This window comes from Lontra canadensis, unplaced genomic scaffold (genome assembly GCF_010015895.1).
Source record: "Lontra canadensis isolate GAN:19392208 unplaced genomic scaffold, GSC_riverotter_1.0 scaffold35, whole genome shotgun sequence".
Lineage (NCBI taxonomy): Eukaryota > Metazoa > Chordata > Mammalia > Carnivora > Mustelidae > Lontra > Lontra canadensis.
In genome coordinates, this window is record NW_022631029.1 from 7,656,988 (window position 1) to 7,681,386 (window position 24,399).

The 24,399-nt window shown below is 42.3% G+C and overlaps 1 protein-coding gene across 6 annotated transcripts in view; it reads right to left on the reverse strand.

Moving 5' to 3' along the window:
* Positions 1 to 24,399, reverse strand: part of QRICH1 (glutamine rich 1) — a 52,180-nt gene that overhangs the window by 2,979 nt on the left and 24,802 nt on the right. For all 6 annotated transcript variants that reach the window (XM_032868007.1, XM_032868008.1, XM_032868009.1 and 3 more), the window contains 6 exons: positions 14,146 to 15,183; positions 8,286 to 8,463; positions 7,503 to 7,657; positions 5,971 to 6,085; positions 561 to 669; positions 51 to 202 (listed from right to left, as the gene is read on the reverse strand). In XM_032868007.1, coding sequence (XP_032723898.1) covers positions 51 to 202; positions 561 to 669; positions 5,971 to 6,085; positions 7,503 to 7,657; positions 8,286 to 8,463; positions 14,146 to 15,183 — 1,747 coding nt within the window. The remainder of the gene's footprint in view (positions 1 to 50; positions 203 to 560; positions 670 to 5,970; positions 6,086 to 7,502; positions 7,658 to 8,285; positions 8,464 to 14,145; positions 15,184 to 24,399) is intronic.

Here is a 24,399-nt window from a genome sequence, read left to right on the forward strand (position 1 = left end):
AGGCACAAGGGCAGGGCAGGACAAGTTGCAGCTGTTTCTGCAGCCCCTACCTTTCTGGCCAGTCTGGTGTATCCCAAGAGCCTTCAGGTACCGAATACTCGTGCTTTTATCCTTAGGATTAGAGGGGTTCTTCTTTGTCTGTCGCAAAACCTTGGAGAAGGCCAGCTTCATGTGCTGGTCCACTGTCTTCAACAGGAAGTATCTGTACCACAAGTGAAAGCAAGGCAAAGGGAGGGGTGCCAGGAGGAGACTATGACTTACCCTCTGCCATCGGTGTCTCAGAGGAGTCGCTGTGCACACTCCCAGAATCTGGACAGGCCCATACCCAAAAACACTGTCTAGTGGAGGAACCGTATCAAGACTGATGGCAGGGGTCTCGCAAGGCTGTCTGCCTCACTGGTCACCAAACCAATGTAGCCAAGTGGGACTGAAGGCTTTCAGTAGCCCAAAGATTCTCAAATATGTGTCAAAGGAATTCCTATATCTACCTGGATAGTTTCCACCCTCTTCACTGGGCAGATGCCGGCAGTGGCTAAGCATGGAGCTTCTAGAACACTTACTTGGTGTTAAAGAACATGAGGGTGGTCAGCAGGGTGGAAGGGGAGTGAGCCCCGAGCTGCTTGCACTCCCACAGCATCTCCTCAGTCACGTGGCTGGGCAGGACATAGCCTAGGAGGAATAGAGCACTGCTACAACAAGAGGATGGCAGGTGGGCCCTCAGAGGTGCAGGACGGGAGGTGGGAGGCACAAGGACCACAAAAGAGTACAAGTTTAACCAGAAAAATCTCCCTAGGGAATGGCAGAACCATCTGGAAGCTTGATAAAACACAAATGGCTGAATTCCAGCCCATGTTTCTCGAGTGGGGCCTGGTAATGTGCATTTCTAACAAGTTCCTGAGAACCACTGGCCTGTATGATGGCGCTTACCTGTTAATTTTTCCTCTAATCCACAGTTAAAGTGGGGCAAAAGAATACTGAAACACCCCCCAAAACCATATAACAAACTGCATATGTGCATACTTCTATACAAAGAGGGTACAGAGCTTGCATCGTATTTTCAGGCGTTAAGGGCCCAAAGAACTGGTACGGGTGCCTGTTTGCCCGTGCTAAACCTTTCACATTTTCTACCTCTAGAAAGCAAACCCATTCGCATCCCCTCTCTGGATAAAGGGGAGAATGACATTGGAGAACGATACTCAAACTATTACAGGATTCCCCGACAGCACAGATTTTACTTTAAGGACCCGGTCTGTAAGCGAACTGAGAGCTGGACAGGGGCTAAGGCCAGTGTTTGATCAAAAGCCTTGTGTACCCAGGTCTACACCAAAGAAAAAGGAGACTTGAGTTGATCACCAAGCCCCCTTCATGTGTTCATTCAACAGTTAATGTACAAGAGTTTGTGTGCCAGGCACTGAGGCGGTGATGAACGCGTTCTCCTGCTGGAGTTGCAGGGTCCTCCAGGCAGGCAGTAAGGATGTCACTTCCTAGAAGTGGGGAAAGAATATTCTGCCCAACACATTCCTCTTCTCTGCTCCTGCCAAAGCTCCATTAAGTGCACTCCCATCTCTTCAGGGCAGCTCTAGCTCTATTCTTTTTTGTGGCCTGCTGGCAATGAGGTAAGCTTCCCTGCGCTCAAACATATCTGAAGCAGGTAAGTGGCATAGAGATCCCTCCCTGGGGAAGGCCACTGGTAGAACTGGTCCCATACATACTTGGCATGTGTTGTTTCCTTGGGTTTACTTCACTCTGCCATTTAATGAGCTTCCCTAGCTTGAACTACTTCTTAACAAAACTGAAAGTGAAGTTTAGGATCTAAAAACCAGGACTCCTGGCATGGGAGAAGGGAGATGTAGACAGGGACATCATAAAAAAACTTGATAGTTCTCAATCTGAACTCCAAGCATCGAAATGACCTATTTGATCTTTTTTTAGTTCTTCCCACTGAAAGGCCTATGAGCAACGACCAACCCAGGAGCAATGAACACCCCTGTGCATCCAGACTGTGCTACTTAAAATGCCATTTACCACTAAAAGGAACCAGTCTCCACAGAGAACTGGCCAATTCCACACCAAGACGGAAAACAGAAAATGTCCAAGATCAGCCTAGAACATTTGGCCAATCAGAAATCAAGGAAACAGGGCCATGTCCAAAGAACTTAAAAGCCAATTTAGGAGGTTCCAAATGGCCAAAGATGGAACAATTTGCACAGCAAAAAAGAACTGCAATGGATTGAGCCAAATTAAATATGTTTAAATTCATTAGTTTACAAATAATTCCTTAAAAAAAAAAATGAACTGGTTATCACTGGATGAAACCGATGAACCAACTCATTACCATAAAAACTGCTAAACAAAGAAAAGAAATAAGCCCTTATCCATCTCTCCTGTAAAATCCATCATCTATACTGCTAGGTATTAAAAGAGTGATCAAGGGAAAGTTTTGCTTTGTACTTCAGCTAATAATGAAGAAGTAATAATATCAGAATACCACCAACTGCAACTCCTAATGAATTAATGGATACAGACATTATGGGTATCAGTTGGAAGTATATAACCAACATCTATGACATAACCTTGCCAAAAAGAAACACAAAAATCAAAACCCGATCAAGGAAGTCGTTACATGAACTATCAATTAACTGTGAATACAGGGAACAGAAAACTATGTTAAACTACACTATGGGGATGTAATCAGACTGACAATTCATAAGGCTAGTTTCAGGGTGCCTGGGTGGTTCAGTCAGTTGAGTGTCTGACTCTTGGTTTTGGCTCAGGTCATGATCTCAGTGTCCTGGGATCAGGCTCCAAGCTGGCCTCCATGCTGGGCATGGAGCTTGCCTGAGATTCTCTCTCTCCCTCTCCCTCAGTCCCTCCCTTCCGGAGCACTCTCTGGTACTCTTAATAAATCAATTAATAAATAGCTCATTTCTTCCATAAAAAATTTTAAGAAATAGAATCAAAGAGAAAATTAAAGATTAAAGCTAAATACTAAGACATATTAGCAATTTCAATGTATGGACCTTATTTGCACCTTGACTCAAATAAACAAGAAAGTGACATTTATGAGACACTTAGAAATCTGAACAAAGGGTAGGGTAGACTTTGATGACATTATGGAATTATCTTTTTCCAATTATAATAATGACATCATGGTATGTCAAGTATACTAAAATATTTATATTTGAAGTTACTTCAAAATAATATAGGAGGGGAAAAGCAGGTGTACACAAGACACAAGATTTGCCATGGACAGCGGGTACATGGGAATGTCACTTACCTATTCTGTTTAATTTTTGTTATGTGCTTGAAATTTCTGTAATACAATTTTTAAAAAAACAAACTTGGCATAGCCACACTTTGCTTGAAAATCTGCATATCATGTAGTGAATCACTTACTTGGTTTCTGTTCTAATGACAGCACCTCAGAAAGGCCTCCCTCCCAATGCCCTTAACGCTTTCCATTCCCCTGTGCTTTGTTCTTCATAAATTGGTTATTTACACATTGTCTCCCCCTATCAGACTATAAGCTTCATTTAGTTTGTTACAACATTATATTATCTACACCTGGAGTACTTGCCTGGCACACAGAAGGTATTCAAAAAGTATTTGTTTAACCAGTAATTTTTTCTTAAAGTTTAAGCATCTAACTCTGTGGTAATGGATGTTAACTAAACTAGATCATTACACAAGACACACATATATCAATTCATTATGTTGTATACCTAAAACTAATATATCAATTGCATCTCAATTTTTAAAAGAAGTTTTTAATTCCAGTTAGGTTTTTTTGATGGGAAAAAAAAAGTTTAAGCAGCATACATTCTGCAGTCAAATGCTCTACCACTGAGTTATACCCCTGTAAGCAGCACACATTTTAATAAATGGCAAAGCCAGGATTAAAACTCAGATATTTGTGTGGATTTAAATTTTCAGCTCATTTGGGTAAATACCAAGGAGCACAACTCTTGGATCATAAGGTAAGAAAATGTTCACTTTTATTTTTTTTATTTTTTATTTTTTGAATGTTCACTTTTTAAAAGAAAATGTCAAGCTGTCTTATAAAGGGATTATACCATTTTGCATTCCAACCAGCAAAGAATGAGCATTCCTGTACTCCCTCTCCGGCACTTGGGGCTGCTACTGTTTGTGATTTTAGCCATTCTGATAGGGGTGTAGTGGTATCTCATTTTAGTTTGCAATTTCCTGATGATATCTAATGATAAACATCTTTTTATATACTTATTTGCCGCTTGTATATCTTCTTTGGTAAGGAATCTGTTTCAGATCTTTTGCCTATTTTCTGGATCAGGTTTTGCTTTCTTTTTATTGTTGAGTGTTGAGTTGTTTGTATATTTTGAATACCAATCTTTTATCAAGCATGTGTTTTGCAAAAGATTTTTTTCCAATCTGTAGCTTGTCTTTTCATTCTCTTAAAAGTGTCTTTCATAGGTCATAAGTCTCTAATTTTAATGAAGTCCAGCTTATCAATTATTTTCTTTCACGGACTGTGCTTTTGGTGTTACATCCAAAAAGTTACTACCAAACCCAAGGTCACCTAGATTTTCTATGTTATCTATGTTATCTTCTAGGAGTTTTACCATTTTGCTTTTTACATTTTGGTCTATGACCCAGTGTGAGTTGATTCTGTCTACAGCGTAGGGTCTGCATCTAGATTCACGTTTTTGTACTTGAGTGTCCTGTTGCTGCGGCGCCATTTGTTGAGAAGACTGCTCTTCTCCACTGAACTGCCTCTACTCCTTTGTCAAAGATAAGCCGGTTATATTTGTGTGACTCTACTTCTGGGCTCTCTATGCTATTCCAGTGATTTGTCTGTTCTTCCACCAGAAACCTGCACACAATGTTTAGAGCAGCTTTATTCATAATTGCCAAAACTTGGGAGCAACGGAGATGTCCTTCAATGGGTGAGTAGATAAACACACACATCCATACAGTGGGTTATTGTTCAGCAATAAAAAGAAATGAGCTGTCAAGCCATGAAAAGACACAAAGGAACATTAAATGCATATTGCTAAGTGAAAGAAACCAATCTGAGAGCTACATACTGAATTATTCCAACTATATGATATTCTGGAAAAGGCAAAACTATGGAACAGTGAAAAGATCAGTGACTGCCAGGGATGTGGGGGGAGGGGGATAAACAGGTGGAACACAGAGGATTTTAGACCCGAAACTTATGTATGATATTGTAATTACAGATAAATGTCATTATACATTTGTCCACACCTACAGAATGCAGCACAGGAGGAGTGAATCCTAATGTGAGCTACAGACATTAGTTACTAATATCAACACTCGCTCATCAATTATAACAAATACCCCACACCAATACAAGATATTAAATAACAGAAGAAACTGTGTGAGAGAGTATTATGGGAATTCTCTATGCCCTGCTCATTTTTTCTGTCTACCTAAAATTGCTCTAAAAAGATAAAAGTTTATTAAAAAACAAAACAGACACCTCAGACATTCTACTGTAAAACTCCTGTTCTTTCCAACGCATGCTATTCAGGTGGTTATATGGGTAAAGCAAAAATTATGTTCTATATATGTAGAATATCTCTATGTATCTATATATACACCTAGATATATCTGTGTGCATATTCAAACACATGGAAAAAACCCCAATATGTAACATGAGTAACCTACAGATCAAACAGTTCATAATTCTTAATGCAGTGATTCTAATTTTAATCAGTAAATTTTAATTAAACAAAAAAGAGTACCCCAACTCTCCATGCCCCCATGTCCTTGCCACACTGGGACCTGCCGGGTTCTCTGTCTGGTATGCAGTGCCCCTTGCATACCAGGCCAAGCAGCACAGAAGCTGAGGCTGGTACCTAGGATTTATAGCCTCCTCACCCACACGCTGTATCACAGGCAACCACACCGGCAGCTGACCTTTTTTAAACCCAGGTGGGAAAGACATCCAAGGACTAAGAAGACGCTTACCAAGTGGAGTGACTCGGGGCTGAACATCTTTCAGAACTTCATGTAGCCACTCCGTGAATCGAACATAATAAAGATCGGAGAAAATGTCATCAACCCTTCCATTTTCAAAAAGATACTAAAAGAAAAACAATAAAAGTTGTTGATAATCTCCTGAGTAAAACTTTCAGGGGAAATAAACATTGTGCTACCAGTATCATCGCCTCTCCCTACCCTTAACAAAACAACCTAACAGGTCAAAAAGGTCCTGCATATGACATTTCCAGAGTATACTTCAGATCATGTGAAATGACTCTGCTAACACTCTGTGGAGAGTTGGTCAATGGGACAGATTTTGCAAACGCTATTTCACCCAGGCAAGGCATTGTCTTGTGGTAGCAAAAAACCTAATGCAGGCTCTGGGGCCAGCCTCTTATTAGCCATGGTGTAGGTTAAGTAACTCATGCGAGTATTTTAACTTCTGGGGCTCAGTTTTTTTGTCAGTGGAAATGACTGTGCCTGCCTTCCAGGACCAGGGAGAGCACGGAATGAAACCGAGTATGTAAAGCAATTTACTCAAGTGCCCTGTGTGACTGGGAAGAAAGAGAAACAAAGAGGGAGGCAGACTTTTCTGAGGCTCAGGCAACAGGGTGAATCCCAACCAGCAGGCGCTCCTCCATCACACTGAGGGCTTCACCACAAGAGCTCTCACACACTCAGAAATCCACCCCTGCTCTCCTGAACTGCGGGTCCTAAATCAAGTTTCCCTGTCACACTGCACCTTAGATGTCCTCAAAGCCTACCTACAGTTGCCTATTCTAGCTAGATTCTCAAATATTATTTTGTGTTAATGCAGAGAACAATGAGAAAATGAGCTGAATATTAACACCAGACTTTGTTTTGGATAGATTACTTTTATGCAAACCATATTTACTTTAATAAAATCTATTATATAAATGCTTTGTGTTTTTTTTAAAAAGGCTCTCAGATACTGTAACAAATATTTTAGCAAACATTTCTCTAGATGATGGGATTATGGCTGATGTCTGTTTTATTTTTTTTGAAGCAAACATGTTCAATCTTCTGCAATTTTTAAAAATGTACATTAAAAAACTCAATATATAGTTGATTTCACTCATATGTGGAATTTAAGAAACAAAACAGGATCATAGGGGAAGGGAGGGAAAAATAAAATAAGATGAAATCAGAGACAGAGACAAACCGGAAGAAACTCTTAACTACAGGGAACAAACTGAAGGCTGCTGGGGGGGGGGGGGGAGGATGGGTTACTGGGTGACAGGCATTAAGGAGGGCACATGATATAATGAGCACTTGGTGTGATGTGCAACTGATGAACCACTGAATTCCACCCCTGAAACGAATACATTCTATGTTAATTAACTTAATTAAAATAAAATTAAAAAAATAAAAACTCATTATTAGTTGAAAGAGAACTTCCTTAAAACCACTTGGTTATCATTTTACTAATTTGAGTAACCAGCAAATACCCAACAGGAACACAGCTTGAACACGTTCCTCTGGAGTCTGTTTCCTACCTTTTGAATACACAGGAAAATATAGTAGAGCACATCTGGATCATAGGGTTCACCTTCTCCATTTCGAGCTTCCCGTGTCATTAGACAGAGCCCATAATTTAACTCAGCCACAGCAGAAGAGATGAGATCTTCCTGGAATCGCAAGAGTTGGCGCCCTGCAACACAAGCCAAAGGTGACCCCCAAAGGTGAATGGGATCCTGGCAAGAGTAACCTCTTAACTGGCTGCTCATATCCCTGGGAGCACTCAGGTTAGATAGTGATCATCAGGGAGCTAGGACAGAAACAGTCACCTGCATCTAAGGTCAGAACTGGCCTACTAAGACAATAATCATGTATGCCCTATTTACACTAACCGTTTCCTTCCCACAATCCTCCCCACCTCACATACCTTCAAAATTATTATTGGGGCCAAGACATGAAAGCAAAAAACCCGCAAAATCCATACTCTGTAAGATGAGGAAGAATACAAACATAATGTTAAGGAAGAAGGGCCTTAAAGACAGTCACTGGTTCCTATCTCCTTCCAGAATTCACTCTGCGCAGATCTGCTAGGTTGACTTCAGAAATCCATGTGTACAAATATGCCTGGTCTTGGGCAAACACCATAAATCCTGCTCATGTGCAGCAGGTCAGGTCTGCTGAATTCGGCGTATTATTTCAGATGGTGATCCCTAACCCCCAGAGCCAAAGGATGCCACTTTCCTGCTATCACGTCCTCCTGCTGTTTCAGTACCGTTACATTTTAGCCAGAGTCCACCCCGCCCCAACCAATAAACACTCACTCCCAATGGGTGCCAGTCTGTTCTGAGCATCCTTCTCTAGCTCAGCGTTCTTCGTCTGGGCCCAGTTTTTCCATACTTCAAGCCCTTCTTCTGGCTTCAGAGAATTTGGAAGCAGAAGTTCTGGGGAAGGCTGTGGCTGTGACTGTGGTTCAACTTCAGCAACCTGGACAGTCTGAGCCTGTAAGAGAGAAACCATCAAAATGTGTCAGTATTGTTTTGCACCAGGCCCTTCCACAAAAATGCTAGAAAAATATTACCTGTGGTTCTTGTAATAAAAAAGTATCTTTCTTCCACTTGTTATCCTACTTTCAAAGACCACTGGAGTTCTACTCCTTACCCCAAGTACAGTTAGGGCTCCTGCAGTGCTTCTCAGCCCTGGCTGAACTTCTGAATCTCTGAATTAGAAATACCAATACCTGACTTCGACCCCAGAATCTCTTTTTAAAGAGACTACAGTCTTTCAAATACCTTCCCACATAAAAAGGCAATTCTAAAGTTTAGTCACTACTCAGAACTACTGGCCCAAAGCAGTGCTTGCCAAACTATAAAGTGCAAAAAAAAAAAAAAAAAAAAAAAAAAAATCATGGATTTTCTTCAAGTGTAGATTCTGATTTGAAAGGTCTCAGGTGGGAACTGAGATTCCGCATTTCTAACAAGTTCCCAAGTAAGGGAGCTGGTCTGCAGACCACACTTTGAATTATCAAGTGTCCAGAGTAATGACCATTAAACTTGAGTGCACTTAAAAACATCTGGGGTGCTTTTAGAATATATCCACGCATGGGCCTCATCCGTACAGATTATGATTTAGTTGGTCTAAGATGGGGGCCTGACATCAGGATTTCTAAAAGCTCCCAGTGATTCTTATGTCCAGCCATGGTTGAAAATCATTGTTTTGGAAAAAGAAAAGTACAACAAGCACAAGTTGTGTTCTCTCTCGTGCCATTGAAAGATAAGAAAAGACCTGAAAGATGTTTATGGCTCCTCTAGCTATATATAATGTTGTTTTTTACCCCCCCAAATTCCTTCTCAATAATACTGCTCTATTTCCTAAGGGTATTTTCTGAAGATAGGAGGTACTACTCTAGCTTCCTGCCTCCAAAGGAAGAGTTGTCTTGTCCTCAATGGTCTAAAAGTAAGTTGTGCACACAAAGTGGCACATGAAATGTCCATGAGCGTCAATCACAATCCCCATACTGGGCGGGATAAACACCAACAAAGATACCAGGCATAGGTTCTTGGGCCTCACACACCAGTCTATATTCTGAACAAATTCCTTTGAGAAATTCTCCATGCCAGGGCCCACCCAAAGGGCTAAGGAATGTCAAATCATTCAAACTGAAGACAAAATAACTTATGAAACATAAAGCTGCTTATCAATGAATAAAAGTAAAAACTCTCGGGCACCTGGGTGACTCAGTCAGTTAAACTACTGCCTTTGGCTCATGTCAGGATCCCGGGGTCCTGGGATTGAATCCCACATCGGGCTCCCCCTAGTTGTGCTCTCTTTCTGTGTCAAATAAATAAATAAAATCTTAAAAAAAAAAAAAAAAAGTAAAAACTCTCCTCTTAGCTTTCAAAAGGTAATTAAATAAGGAAATAAAGCAGTATCAGTGTGAGGCTCTTAAATGTTTGTCAACCCAGGAGCTCCACTCTAGACACACTTCCCAGTTCAACTACCATCTCCTTGGTGAGTCTTACCCACTTTTCCAGTTTAGACTTCCATGTTTGTGGAAATGATTGCTAACTATGCACCTCCAAGCTAGATCTGCCATTAATATACCCCGGGGGTACTGTATGTCTCCATCTTACAACTACCTCAGATTACCATCTATGGAGAGAACTCAACACTTTCCCTGTGCAGATCTATTCCCTTCCTATCTTGTTCAATGGCAATACCACCTATCCAAGCTGCAAATCTTGGAGTCTGACTAGATAAGTAGGTGAGCGACAGGGCATGTGGGGCAGTACTTTGCTTCTGGTGTTTCGCCCGGCCCCCTTTACTGTGTGCCTTCCCCCACTAATATAGCATTTCCAAGCATCTTGACAACAAAATTCTTTTACATGTCTAAATGTCTGTCAGTGGGTGGGGTAGTAGTGATCCCAACCAGGACGAAAACTATGGATGTAAGTAGGGCTTTATACACTGTGGTACAGAGTTTTCCTTCCTCTTCATAATGGAGTCCCTGGAGAGTTTTAAGCTGGGAAGTGACATCATCCTACATTAAAAAAAAAAAATTCTGATTTATGGAGAATGGATTGAAGGGCAAAGGCGCTAGTCGCCTGGACTAGGATGGCAATGGAGAAGATTTAAGAAATGCTGAGAAGTGTGGTGGTAGAACCAAAGTAGCTTGTTGACGAGTTGGCTGTGAAAAATAAGGGAAAGCAGACTCAAGGATGATTCTTGGGTTTCCGGTTTAAACAAATGGGTGGAGATGGTACCACTTTCTGAGAAGGAAAGTTCTGTTTTTGTTTCTTAAAACAGGTCATCCACCCACCCACCTATATATCTATTTTTAAGTTAACTCCGTTAACCAAAACGCAGCTAGAACTCATGACCCCAAGATTGAGAGTCACATGCTCTAGCCAAGTGGGCCAACCAGGTGTCCCGAGAGGAGAATTTCTCAATAGCAGTAGAGGTGATGCTAATGAAGGGCTGAGATAGCGTCAAGAAATCCAAGTGAATGAAAAATAGGCTGCTGGAGGCACGAGAAAGGTTTAAAGGAAAAGGCATGGTCTAGAGATAAAGTTCTGTGTCTCAGTGCAGCACAGGGTATAAGACATGGGCTCCAGAGCCAGCCTACCTGGGGTTGAACCCCAACTCTTTTATTTACTAATCATGGCTTTGGTCTTGCTGTTTAATCTGTGTCTCATTTTCTTCATCTATAAAATGGAGATAGTAGTGCATACTTCATGAAGTTGGTGTGTGAATTAAATGAGTTAACCTGTGTAACACTGAAATAGTGCCTGGCAGATGCTGTCAGTGACTATCACCTTCAGTGGCACCAGCCATCCAGCGGGTGCTGAAAACCAAGGCCACAGACAGAAACTATTTAAAGAGAAAAGAAGGCTAGTACTGAGTTCTGAGGAACATGAGTATGGACGGTTCAGATAGAAGCACCAGTAAACTCTCCTGAGAAGTAAAAAAAAACAAAAAAACCCCCAAGACAGTGGTGGATAGGAGGAAAACCATGCCAGAGAATTCCAAGAAGGTAGGTATGGTCTATTTTGTCATGTTGCTGTGAGATAAAAACAGACATGCCTGTTGGATCTGGCCACAAGAAGTCACTGCTGACCTTGACAAGAACAGAATCAGTGATAAATTGGAGAGAAAACTGGTTAGTAGGCAGAATCAGCTTGTACAGATAATGCCTGAGAACTCTGGGAATAAAGCAGAGTGGAGAAACGGGGCCACAGACAGAGGTGGATGCAAGCTCAAGAGAGGGAGGTTTCACCATAAATCTGGTTTTAAAGGCAGGTGATAACTTTCATAAAGGATATGCCAGGGGAAGAGTACAATATTTTGTCATCAGCTCTCCTTAGGGTTCAACTCACATCACAGCACAATTATCTTCCCCATGGACTACGAGTACTCCAAGGGCAGAAACTATTCATATCTGTTCCTCAGCACCCGGCACTAAGCCCAATACAGAGGGCAGAAGGATGTTTGTGGTATAAATGGACAAACTCACCTTTCCCACATGATGGGTATTCTTCTCAAATTTTCCTTTTCTAGTAATACCTGACATTTATTCCTGTAAGACTTTCCCAAAGGAGACACTGCCTCTGAAGAACACGGGCCTACTAAGATGAACTCCCACAAGGATCTTCTCTTGCTTAAGGGCCCAGAAATGGAAATTACAGAGCCTGATGAGCATGAAAAGAGGCCTGACCTGCAGACTGGACCATAAGGACCAGGAAAGCTGAGGAAAGGCCTGATGTCCTCCATCCCTATGAGCAAAAGCTGAGCTACATCATAATTCTCCAGGCTGGTTTCACCTACATACAATTAATTCTAAACATCCATACTTGATTCTTGTTATCACAACTCTTAGGATTATGGAAACATTTCCTACCACAGATCAGGTCAAGCTCAACTCTTCACTTTGGGAAGATAAAATCCTTTGCTCCCTGTACTAACTCCTCTCTCATAGCCCCCCTCTCATGCTGTACTAGGCCATGTCCCTTCTGTCCATCTCTGGCTCTGTAAGGATGCTGCTCCATTTCTGTCAGTTGAAGCTACAGAGATCAAATGCCACTTTTCCCACAAAGATGCCTCTGTTGACTTTTTAACCTAGAATGGTTTCTAAATACCCAGTTTTTGTGTGTGTGGAACATAAAACGTCACGCTTGATTATGCTGCCTTATAAGAAATTCAGAAATAGGAATCATACATTATCACTCCAAAACTGGACTATAAGCTACCTGAAGCAATGACAGTTCTACATCTAGGCCCTGACAGCTGCATATTTAATAGTCCTTAACAAAGTCACCTATAATAATATACCAGCCTCTGAAACTGCTTGGTCAGCCTGTGCTTCCAGCCTGAGTTTCTGAGTACGTACGGTCCCTAGTCTAATAGTGCTCTGTTTATACCAGCCCCTTGCATGCATTCCCAGGAGCCCCTGCCCTCTGAGGCACTTTGCGTTTAGCAGTCCCATGAGACCAGAGGCCCTAAAGTTTGCTAACAGTCTCAAGGAATAAATTTATCCACACCTCTGTGGTATCCTTAAAAAGACGTAACAATTAGGGGAACCTGGGTGACTCAGTCAGTTAAGCCTCCGACCCTTGATTTCAGCTCAGGTTATGATGATCTCAGGGTCATAAAATCAAGCTCTGAGTCAGGCTCCACACCAAGCACAGTCTGCTTAAATCTGCTTAAGACTGCCTCTCCTGGGGCACCTGGGTGGCTCAGTGGGTTAAAGCCTCTGCCTTCAGCTCAGGTCATGATCCCACAGTCCTGGGATCGAGCCCCACATCGGGCTCTCTGCTCAGCAAGGAGCTTGCTTCCTCCTCTCTCTCTGCCTGCTTGTGATCTCCATCTGTCAAATAAATAAATAAATTCTTAAAAAAAAAAAAAAAAAAAAGACTGCCTCTCCCTCACCCACTGCTCACACCAACACTCTCCCTCTTAAAAAAAGAAAAGGCTTAACAATAAAAAAAAAAGAGCTAATTTTAAATTTGGAATTTCAAAAGAGTTCTATTTTCTATAAGTCTAAGATTATTTCAAAATAAAAAGTTAAAACATTTTTTTCAACATAGCTTCCATAATAGAAAATTAACCAAGGCTTGATTATTTAAGGAACATAAAAAAACTGCTGTGGTGGCTTATCTGACACTCCCAAAGGTGATTACTTTTAACAGGCCCACCAGGAAGTATTTTACATCTGCTAATTCACCTACAGTGTGTCCACAGATAACTCAAAAGGAATAATTTCACAGCCTCTCCATTGGGGTGAGTTTATAGCCTGTGTATTAAACTATAAGGATTCCACTAGATTCAGTCATTTGTGGTGTACAGAATAGCTTATTAAACTCAGATAATACTCGGCATGTCCCATTAGTCCTTCCCTAGAACTTTATTCTTCTTAAAAAGGGATAACAAAGAAGCATGCATGGCATTTATCCCCAAAGCAGCTGCTGATCATTCCATCTACCTCCAAGTACCAGGACAGAATGCCTGACTGTTCTATAGCTTTCACCTGCTGCTTCTATTCCCCCCCCCCCAAACTCAACTAAAATCTTAAATATACTACTGGAAGACCAACATCATTGCAGTAAACAAGCTAGAGGTTGCCAGGAAGTTCTGTGTTGCACTTGGCCCTGGGGGAGCAGGCTGCCCTACAGGTAAGTCGTCACTTACTGAACAAGTAACCTGGAGTTGCTGCTGCTGCTGCTGTGGCGGCGGTGGCGGCGTCTGTTCCTGGGGAGTTTGCTGTTGTGGCTGCTGCTGAGGGTCCCATATATGGACAGTCTGAGCTGTGTTCTGGTAGGTGCCTGCCACAGCCTGCACAGCCACTGGAATGTGGATGTTGCCATTCATGAACTGTGCTGGAAAGAGAGAGTTTGCAAGGGTCTGCACTACCTCTTCATGGGAGTTTTTCACTACAGACGTGGTGCCCACCATCTTCTCCTTGTCATCCTCCAGCTTTACAGCTGCCAGGGCCGTGGGTGAGCCACTGACGTGAACTGCATTGTAGGCTTCCTGGGGAATGGCAATGTGGGTAATGCTCTGCTGCTGAGGATCCCCACGGGGCTGGGCAGAGTAAACAGGGATGGTCCAGGTTTCTCCTGTAGGGCTAGTAATGGTCCCAGTGGCACTGTACAGGTGGGCACTGTCTACTGTCAGTAAGTCTGGCCTCAAAGACACATAACTCTGCTGCTGGCCCTGTGGAATGGCCAGCACGGTAGCCACTGGTTGCCCTGAGATGGCATAGGACACAGTGATGGGCATGTCCACTTTGCGCTTCTTCACTGGCTGGAGGACACTGGCTGTGCCAACCCGCCGTTCCCCTTCCCGGGGTGAGCCCTGCTGAGACGGTGGTGGGGAAAGGGCACCCACGGTCTGGATTTGGATCTGCTGACCCCCGGCAAGAGACTGGCCAGCCACTAGCTGGGCCTGGATCTGCTGATGTGGGATGTGCTCCTCTGGAATCTCTGCAGCCTGGATCTGCTGGGCTGCCTGCACGTGCTGCACCTGGATCTGGGCCGCCTGCAGCTGCGAAGGGCTGGGGCTCTGCAGAGACGGGGTCTGGATGGAAGGGGCTGCCGGCTGTGGTGCTTGGCCTTGGATCTGCACCTGGACCTGGATGGGCTGCTCAGCAGGCTGGTGAACCGTGAGCTGCGGGGAGAGCTGCTGAGCCGAGACCTGCTGCGGAGACTGTTGTACCTGCACCTGTACCTGCAGTGACAAGATTCGGCAGTGAGTGAACAAGGCAACATCAGGAATCCAGCCCCAAAAGGAAGCCATCTGAGGCAAGCTCCCTAGGTAAGGTGAGGAGGAGGGGCTGCCATACCCAAAGCTTCTGAGGAGGTCACAATACCCAAAACCAAATGCAAAACTCTCCAGCATCACACAGCATTCAGAGCAACAATTATCTACCAAAGAAAGCAAGGCCATCAAGTGGGATCTATGAAGAAAATATCAGATCTTGTTTTAAACTGTGACCCCCTTTGTTTTTGCATGTTGGTACAGTAGTACCACCAGTATGTAATTTATAAAAATATATTTGGGTGTATGTTTAAAGAATAGTTTATCTATGGACTGAGTGATAAAAAGTATGGGGACCAATGTTCTAAAAGATCAGTAAGATAAATACATTTCACAGGTGTGCAATTCTCAACCCAGGATCAAAACTACTCCCACCACAGCCTAGTGAAAAACACAGTAGAGACAAAACTTATGAAATCCCTTTTGGAGGGACCTCCCTACATTGCTACTGAAATGCAGCATTAAAGAATGCTTAACTAAGATACTTTTGTTTTAAAAAAGAAGCCAATAAAACCACCCCCCACAAGATTCCTGGTAATTTAATCTAAGGAAGGTTACTATAGCCTGAACCACACATTTCTGATGATAACGCAACTCATTTCTTGTTGCTGTTACCTCAGCATACAGAGCAGCATGAAAGGATTACCATGTATAGTCTGTAAATTGAAAAAAAGATTTTTTTTCCTCCAGACACACACATCTAACACTAGTCTAGGAAGGTAAAAAGAAGGCAGATGAGAGATTATATCTTTTCCCCCTTTTTTTTTTTTTTAAGATTTTATTTATTTGACAGAGACACAGCGAGAGAGGGAACACAAGCAGAGGGAGTGGGAGAGGAGAAGTAGGCATCCCGCCGAGCAGGGAGCCTGATGCAGGGCTCGAACCCAGGACCCTGGGATCATGACCGGAGCTGAAGACACACACTTAACAGCTGAGCCCCCAGATGCCCCCTGACTCTTGATTTCAGCTTGGGTCATGATCTTGGGGTCATGTGGTCAAGTCCCCTATCCCACCCTCGGAGAGGAGCCTGCTTGGGATTCTCTCCTTCTGTCCCAACCCCTGCTCATGTGTGCATTCTCTCTAAAAGAAATCAACCGCCCCACCCCCCAAAAACCAGGGACACATGGGTGCTGCAGTTGGTGAAGCATCTAACTCTTGGTTCCAGCTCAGGTTATGATCTTAAGAGTCACGAGACTGAGCCCTGTTTTGGCTCTGTGCTCAGCAGGGAGTCAACTTGATATTCTGTCTCTGTCTGCCCCTCAACAACAACACTGAATTGTATACTTTAAATGGGTGAATTACACGAGAATTAGATCTCAATAAAGCCATCACCAATTAAAAAGATAAGCAAGGAGTTTATGTAAAGAGAATAGGCCTGAAGTTAGACTTGAATTGCTGCTGTACTTTTCTAGCTGGGTGTCCCCAAGTTTCAGTTTCCTCAGGTATAATAAAAAGGGGGAGGAACACCTGGGTGGCTCAGTCAGTTAAGTGTCTGCCTTTGGCTCAGGTCATGATCCTCGGGTACTGGGACTGAGCCCCTGGAGCCCCTCATCAGGCTTCCTGCTCAGTGGGGAGCCTACTTCTCCCTCTGCTTGCTGCTCCCCTGCTTGTGCTGTCAAAAAAAAAAAAAAAATCTTAAAAAAATAAAAATAAAAAATAGAAAGGGGGAGAACACCTAACTCCCTACAGAGTTGTTATGAGCATAAGTTAAGTAGGTACTCAATACCTAGATTTCCTTCATTATAAGCAGTATTTCTTTATACCAGTGATACAGTTTCCAGGCCAACAGCATCACCCAGGCCAACATCACCCAGGCACTTGTTAGAAACACTAGTTCACAGGTCCCATCTCAGAACTACTGAATCAGAAACTCTGGGGAACAGGCCAACAATCTATCTTAACAAGTCTTCCAGGTGACTAATGCATGCTCAAGTTTAGAACCAGTGCTTTACATAAGGTCGTAAAGGAAACTTATGAAACCAGTTACTACAGAACAGTTGTTTTCAAGCTTTTTGGGTCTCAAAAAATTATTGAGGATTCCCAATAGCCTTTTTTTTTTTTTCTTTTTAACATGGGTATAGTTACTGATATTTACCACACTAGAAATTAAAACCCGGGTATCACAAACCAGTCACATTAACATAAATAACAGCTGAAAAGCCTGTCTAGTTTTACTGTGCTTCACTTTACTGTGCTCACCACACGATGTTTTTTTGTTTTTGTTCTTTAGATGAAGATGTGTGGCAACCCACACTGATCAAGTCTATTGGTGCTGTTTTTTCCAACAGCATTTGTTCACCTCATGTCTCTGTGTCACATTTAGGGAATTCTCGCATTTCAAATTTTATCATTATATTTTTTAATAGTGACTGGACAACAAGATCTGTGATGTTACTAAGTTACTTGTTGTAACTGTTTTGGGCCCAACAAAGCTCACCTATGGAAGATGGCAAACTTAAATCGATAAATGTGTGTGCTCTAACAGCTCTACCAACTGGCCAATTGCCCCTCCTTGCGCCTCCCTATTCGCTGAGACAAAAATAATACTGAAATTAGGCCAATTAATAACAACTGTTTCTAAGTGAAAGGAAGAGTCATTTTCAAAAGCTAGAAATGATTAAACTTAGTGAGGAAGGCATGCTAAAAGCCAAGGTAGCCCAAAAGCTAGGCCTCTTATGCCAAACAGTCAAGATGTGAATGCAAAGGAAAACTTTTTTTTTTTTTTTAAGATTTTATTTATTTATTTGACAGAGACACAGAGAACGACAGAAAGAGGGAACACAAGCAGAGTGAGTGGGAAAGGGAGAAGCAGGCTTCCCTGCTAAGCAAGAAACCCAACGCTGGACTCGATCCCAGGATCCTGGGATCATGACCCGAGCCAAAGGCAGCCACTTAACGACTGAGCCACCCAGGTGCCCCACAAAGGAAAACTTCTTGAAGGAAATTCAAAGTGTTACTTCAGTGAACACATGAATGATAACACTAAACAGCTTTATTGCTGATAAGGAGAAAGTTTAAGTGGTTTGGACAGAAGATCAAGCCAGCCACAACATTCCCTTAAGCCAAAGCCTAATTCAGAGCAAGACCCCAACTCTCTTCAATTCTACAAAGGCTGAAGAGAGGTGAGGAACCTGCAGAAGAAAAGTTTGAGGCTAGCAGACGTTGGTTCATGTGGTTTGAGAAGCAGTCTCCATAACATAAAAGGGTAAGGTAAAGCAGCAAGTGCTGACGTAGAAGCTACCGCCAAGTTATCTAGAAGACCTAAGATAATTAACAAAGGTGGCTACACCAAACAGCAGATTTTCAGTGTAGATAAAACAGCCTTATATTTGAAGAAGTTGCCATCTAGGACTTTCATAGCTAGAGAGGAGAAAGCAATGCCTGGCGTCAAAGCCTCAAAGAACAGGCTGACACAATATTAGGGACTCAGTGCAGCTGGTGACTTCATGGTGAAGCTCATGCTCATCATTTATTATTCCAAGGATCCCAGAGCCCCTGGAATTTATGCTAAATCTACTCGGCTTATACTCTATAACCAGAGCAACAAAGGCTGGATGACAGCACATGTGTTTAACAGGGCTTACTGAATATTTTGAGACCACTATTGAGAGCTACTGCTCAGAAAAAAGATTCTACTGCTCACTGACAACGCATGTGATTACCCAACAGCTCTAATGGACACGAACGACGAGATATTGTTGTTTTCATGTCTGCGAATACAACATCCATTCTGCAGCCCAAAGATGACGGTATTTTTTTTACTTTCAAGTCTTATAATTTAAAAAAGGTATCTTGTAAAGGTATATATGCTTGGATATAGAGAGTGATTCCTCTGAACATCTGGGCAATGTAAACTGAAAACTCTGGAAAGGATTCACCATTCTAGATACCATCAAGAATATTCATGATTCGGGAACCTGGGTGGCTCACTTGGTTAAGTGACTGCCTTCAGCTCAGGTCATGATCCTGGAGTCCCGGGATGAGTACCACGTCTGGCTCCCTGCTCAGCAGGGAGCCTGCTTCTCCTGCTGACCTCTCTCCTCTCATTCTCTCTCTCTCTCTCCCTCTCCAATAAATAAATAAAATCTTAAAAAAAAAAAAGAATATTCATGATTCATGGGAAGAGATTAAAATATCAACATTATCAGAAGTTTAAAAGAAATGGATTCTGATCTTCACAGATGACTTTAAAGGGTTCAACACTTCAGTGGAGACAGTAACTGCAGGTGGAAAAGAGCAAGAGAACTACAACACGGAGACTAAAGATGTGACTGAATTGCTGCATTCTCATGATAAAACTTTAATGGATGAAGATTTGCTTTTTCTTTTTTTAAGATTTTATTTATTTATTTGAGAGAGAGACTGTAAGAGAGAGCATGAGCAAGGAGAACGTCAGAGAGAGAAGCAGACTTCCCGCGGAGCCGGGAGCCCGATGCGGGACTTGATCCCGGGACTCCAGGATCATGACCTGAGCCGAAGGCAGTTGTCCAACCAACTGAGCCACCCAGGCGTCCCTGAAGAGTTGCTTCTTAAAGATGAGCAAAGAAAGTGGTTTCTAGAGATGGAATCTACACCTGGTGACAATGCTGTTAAGATTGCTGAAATGACCGGGCGGGGGCGGGGGGGGGTGGGCACCTGGGTGGCTCAGTGGGTTAAAGCTTCTGCCTTCGGCTCAGGTCATGATCTCAGGGTCCTGGGATTAAGCCCCGAATCAGGCTCTCTGCTCAGCAGGCAGCCTGCTTCCCCCTCTCTCTGCCTGCCTCTCTGCCTACTTGTGATCTCTCTCTGTCAAATAAATAAATAAAATCTTTAAAAAAAAAAAAAAAAGACTGCTGAAATGAGGGTGCCTAGGTGGTTAAATTGGTTAAGCATCTGCTTTCGGCTCAGGTCATAATCCCAGGGTCCGGGGATCAAGTACTGCATCAGGCTCCTTGCTCAGTGGGGAGCCTGCTTCTCTCTCTGCCTGCCAGTCCTTCTGCTTGTACTCTCTCTCTCTCTCTGACAAATAAATAAAATCTTAAAAGCTCCCACATTCATCCCAACCTTCAGCAACCACCAATCAGCAGTCATCAACATCGAGGAAAGACCCTCCACCAGCAAAAAGATTACAACTCACTCAAAGCTCAGATGATGGTTAGCACATTTTTTAGGAATAAAGTATTTTTAAATTAAGGCATGTACATTCTTTAAGACATAATGCTATTGCACACTTAACAGACCACAGTATAGCATGAATAACTTCTATACATACCGGGAAACCAAAAAATTCATTTGACTCGCTTTATTGCAATATTCACTCTACTGCCATAGTCTAGAACTGAATCTGCAATATCGTGGCGGTTATGCTTGCATTTGCCAAAACAAAAAATTTATAAGAGTTGCCTTTGTTACATTTTTGCAAAACTCTTTAAGAGCGGACTTAATTAAAGAGCTGGATTCTTGTCTGCTTCTGCATTCAATCTGCTGTGCACATATCATACATGACCTCTAAAAATCACCACTGGTGCATTCATGAGAAATTGGCAGTGAAAAAGGCAAATAACATCTCAGTATTATAGTAAAAACAGCTTTGACCTTAAGCAAGCCTGCAAGGGTACTGGTGAGGACTGGTCCTGGACCACCCTGTAAGAACCACTGCTATAGGGGCGCCTGGGTGGCTCAGTGGGTTAAAGCCTCTGTCTTGGGCTCAGATCATGATCCCAGTGTCCTGGGATCGAGCCCCACATCGGGCTCTCTGCTCTGCAGGGAGCCTACTTCCTCCTCTCTCTCTCTGCCTGCCTCTCTCTGCCTACTTGTGATCTCTGTCTGTCAAATGAATAAATAAAATCTTAAAAAAAAAAAAAAAAAAAAAGAACCACTGCTATAGGGGCACCGGTGTGGCTCAGCTGGTTGAGGGCGGGACTCTTGATTTCGGCTCAGATCATAATCTCAGGGTAGTGAGATTGAACCCTGGTCAGGCCCTGCACTCATTGGGAAGTCTGCTTGGCTCCCCACTGAGCAGAGAGTTTGATGTGGGGCTTGATCCCAGGACCCTGAGATTATGACCTGAGCCAAAGGCAGAGGCTTAACCCACTTAGCCACCCAGGAGCCCCTAAATCAATAAAATCTTAAAAAAAAAAGAGGAAAAGACAAAAATCTGAGGTAGACATTCAGAAGTTAGTACTGTGATTGATCAACTCTATGCTTTTAACAGGTTTAGCTGTAATTTTCAAGGTTATAATACTCAGGTCAAGTGCCTCAAAAGAAAAAACAAACAAACTGACAGACTGATAACTAAGCAAAAAATATACACAGATTATTAAAAAGCATTTTGAGGGGCGCCTGGGTGGCTCAGTGGGTTAAAGCCTCTGCCTTCGGCTCGGGTCACGATCCCAGGGCTCTCTGCTCAGCGGGGAGCCTGCTTCCGTTCCTCTCTGTCTGCCTCTCTGCTACTTGTGATCTCTGTCAAATAAATAAATAAAATCTTAAAAAATAAATAAATAAATAAATAAATAAAATAAAAAGCATTTTGAAACTTAAGCCTAGATTTAAGATGATTCTCAATAGGTACAAAAAGGAAAAAGATCATCTCTAAGCTTGCATATCTTACAAAAGTTATATATCAAATGGGAGAGGGAGACATTTTGAGGGGAATGATTTTTTTTTTTTTTGCTTCAAAAACCACTATTTTCCACCTTCTATCAATCCCTCATAAATCACAGTGTTTTAGTTTTCTTCACACAATTAAATCATTAGCCTTCTCATTTAGCTCCCCTCACCTTTTCCAGGCTTAGTTGCTCCCCCACCCCATATCAGAGAGAAGTATAACTGTATTTCTGGGCTCTTGACCACATAATATGTACGGCACTACTACTTTCTTCTTGAGCATTCTGACTTTATATTTCAACCTGGGAAGACTGCTTTCTGGCTCTTCTGTACAGCTATGACACTGTAATTAGATCTCAATTCTGAGCTGGTTTTGTTTTCTTTATTCTCATGAATTTTTTTTCTCAGATTCCTTACTCCACTGAGTACATTACCAATTAATTTTTTCTGAAGGTATGTCTGACTTTGATCCATGGAGCAGCATATTCAGCATCAACCTGGAAATTTATTAGAAATGAAAATTTTCGAGGCACCTGGGTGGCTCAGTTGGTTAAGCATCTGTCTTCCGCTCAGGTCATGATCTCGGAGTCCTGGGATCAAGCCCATCACTGGACTCCAAGCTCAGCAGGGAGTATGGTTCTCCCTCTGTCCCTCCCTCTGCTTTCTCTCTCATGCACTCTTTCAAATAAATAAAATCCTTTTTTTTTTTTTTGAAGATTTTATTTGTTTACTTGACAGAGAGAGAGAGCAGCAGAGGGAAAGCAGGAAGCAGATTCCCTGCTGAGCAGGGAGCCCTATGCAGGACTCAATCCCAGGACCCCAGGATCATGACCTAAGCCAAAGGCAGACACTTAGTGAACTGAGCCACCCAGGTGCCCCAATAAATAAAATCTTAAAAAAAAAAATTCTCTGGAAATGAAAACATTATGTCAATGAAACATCTATACCCCATGTTCACAGCATTATTTATAACAAGATAGGAAAATGGTTGAGTGTTTGCCAACGGATGAAGAAATTCTGACCTTTGTGAAACACAGATGGGACATTGAGGGCTTTATGCCAGTAAGTCAGAGAAAAACAAATACTACATGATTTCACATATGTGGAATCTAAAAAAAGAAACTCATAAAGAGATCAATTTTTGATTACTAAAAGTGGGCACAGGGAGGAGGAAGAACAGGATGAATGTGGTCAAAAGGTATTAACTCAGAGCTGTAAGATACAGAAGTGCTAGGGAGATAATGTACAACAGGATGACTGTAGCTAATATGGCTGCATGGTATAGAGAAAAGTTAGGAGAGTAAATCCTAAGAGCTTGCATCACGAAGGGAAAAACTTCCTTTTTCTTTACCTTTTTTATCTATATGAGGTGACAGAAGTTAACCAAACTTTTATTGTGGTAATCATTTCATGATATGTAAGTCAAATCATTAAGGTATATACCTTAAACTTATACATGCTATATGATCTTGATAAAATTGGGGGAAAATGCGAACATTTAGAAATGACCCCAGTCCTACCTACACTAAATCAGAATTCAGGGCATAGGGTGAGGGAAGCAGCCATTCTCTCCTTTCTTAAGATTTATTTGACCGAGCGCACGGGTCTTCGGGAGAGTGCACATATGAGCATGAGTTGGGGGAGGGGCAGAGACTCTCAAGCAGACTCCCCACTGAGCATGGAGCCAGGATGAGCCACCCAGGTGCCCTAGCCATTTTTCATTTTAAGAAACTCTCCAGGTGAAGGGCATCTGGGTGGCTAGGATGGTTAAGCAGATGACTCCTGGTTTCTGCTCAGGTCATGACATCGGCGGGGCGGGGGGAGTGACAGAGATGACCTGTGTTGGGCTCTATGCTCGCAGAGTGTGCTTCAGGACTCTCTCTCCTGCCCTCCATGAGACTCTCTTTCTAAAATAAATATCTTAAAACAAAACAAAACAAAACCTGTCAAGGTGATTCTACTCACCTGGATAACCACTAGTCTAGAAGTTTTATTGGCCCTGACTTGTCAACATTCTTAATTAGTTTGCAGATGGAAAATCTTTTGCTTTTTCCTCAGTGTCATTCATAACCTAAGTAATTCAAAGCTCAACACATTAGGACTAAGTATTCCAACTAAGGAACAATGAGAAACCATGAAGTAACACATGTACTACCGGTATTAGGAATCTTTTCTTCCAATCACTGAAACTCAAAAAAAAAAAATCTAGTACCACTTTTTGGATTTTTTTTTTTCTTCTGGCTGAAGTGTAAAATAAAATCAATATTTCATTTAAAGGAGAAAAGGGGCACCTGGGGGCACAGTCAAGTCAGTTAAGTGGCTGACTCTAATTGTCAGGCCAGGTCATGATCTCAGGGTCATGAGATCAAGCCCCACGTGATGTTCTGCTCAATGCAGAGTTGGCTTGAGACTCTCACTCCCTCAGCCCCCCCCTCAAGAATGAATAAACAAATCTTTAAATAAATAAATAAATAAGAAAATAAACTGAACATGTAGGGTCAATTTCCAAATTCTGCCTCATAAACAACTTTAAAAAAAAAA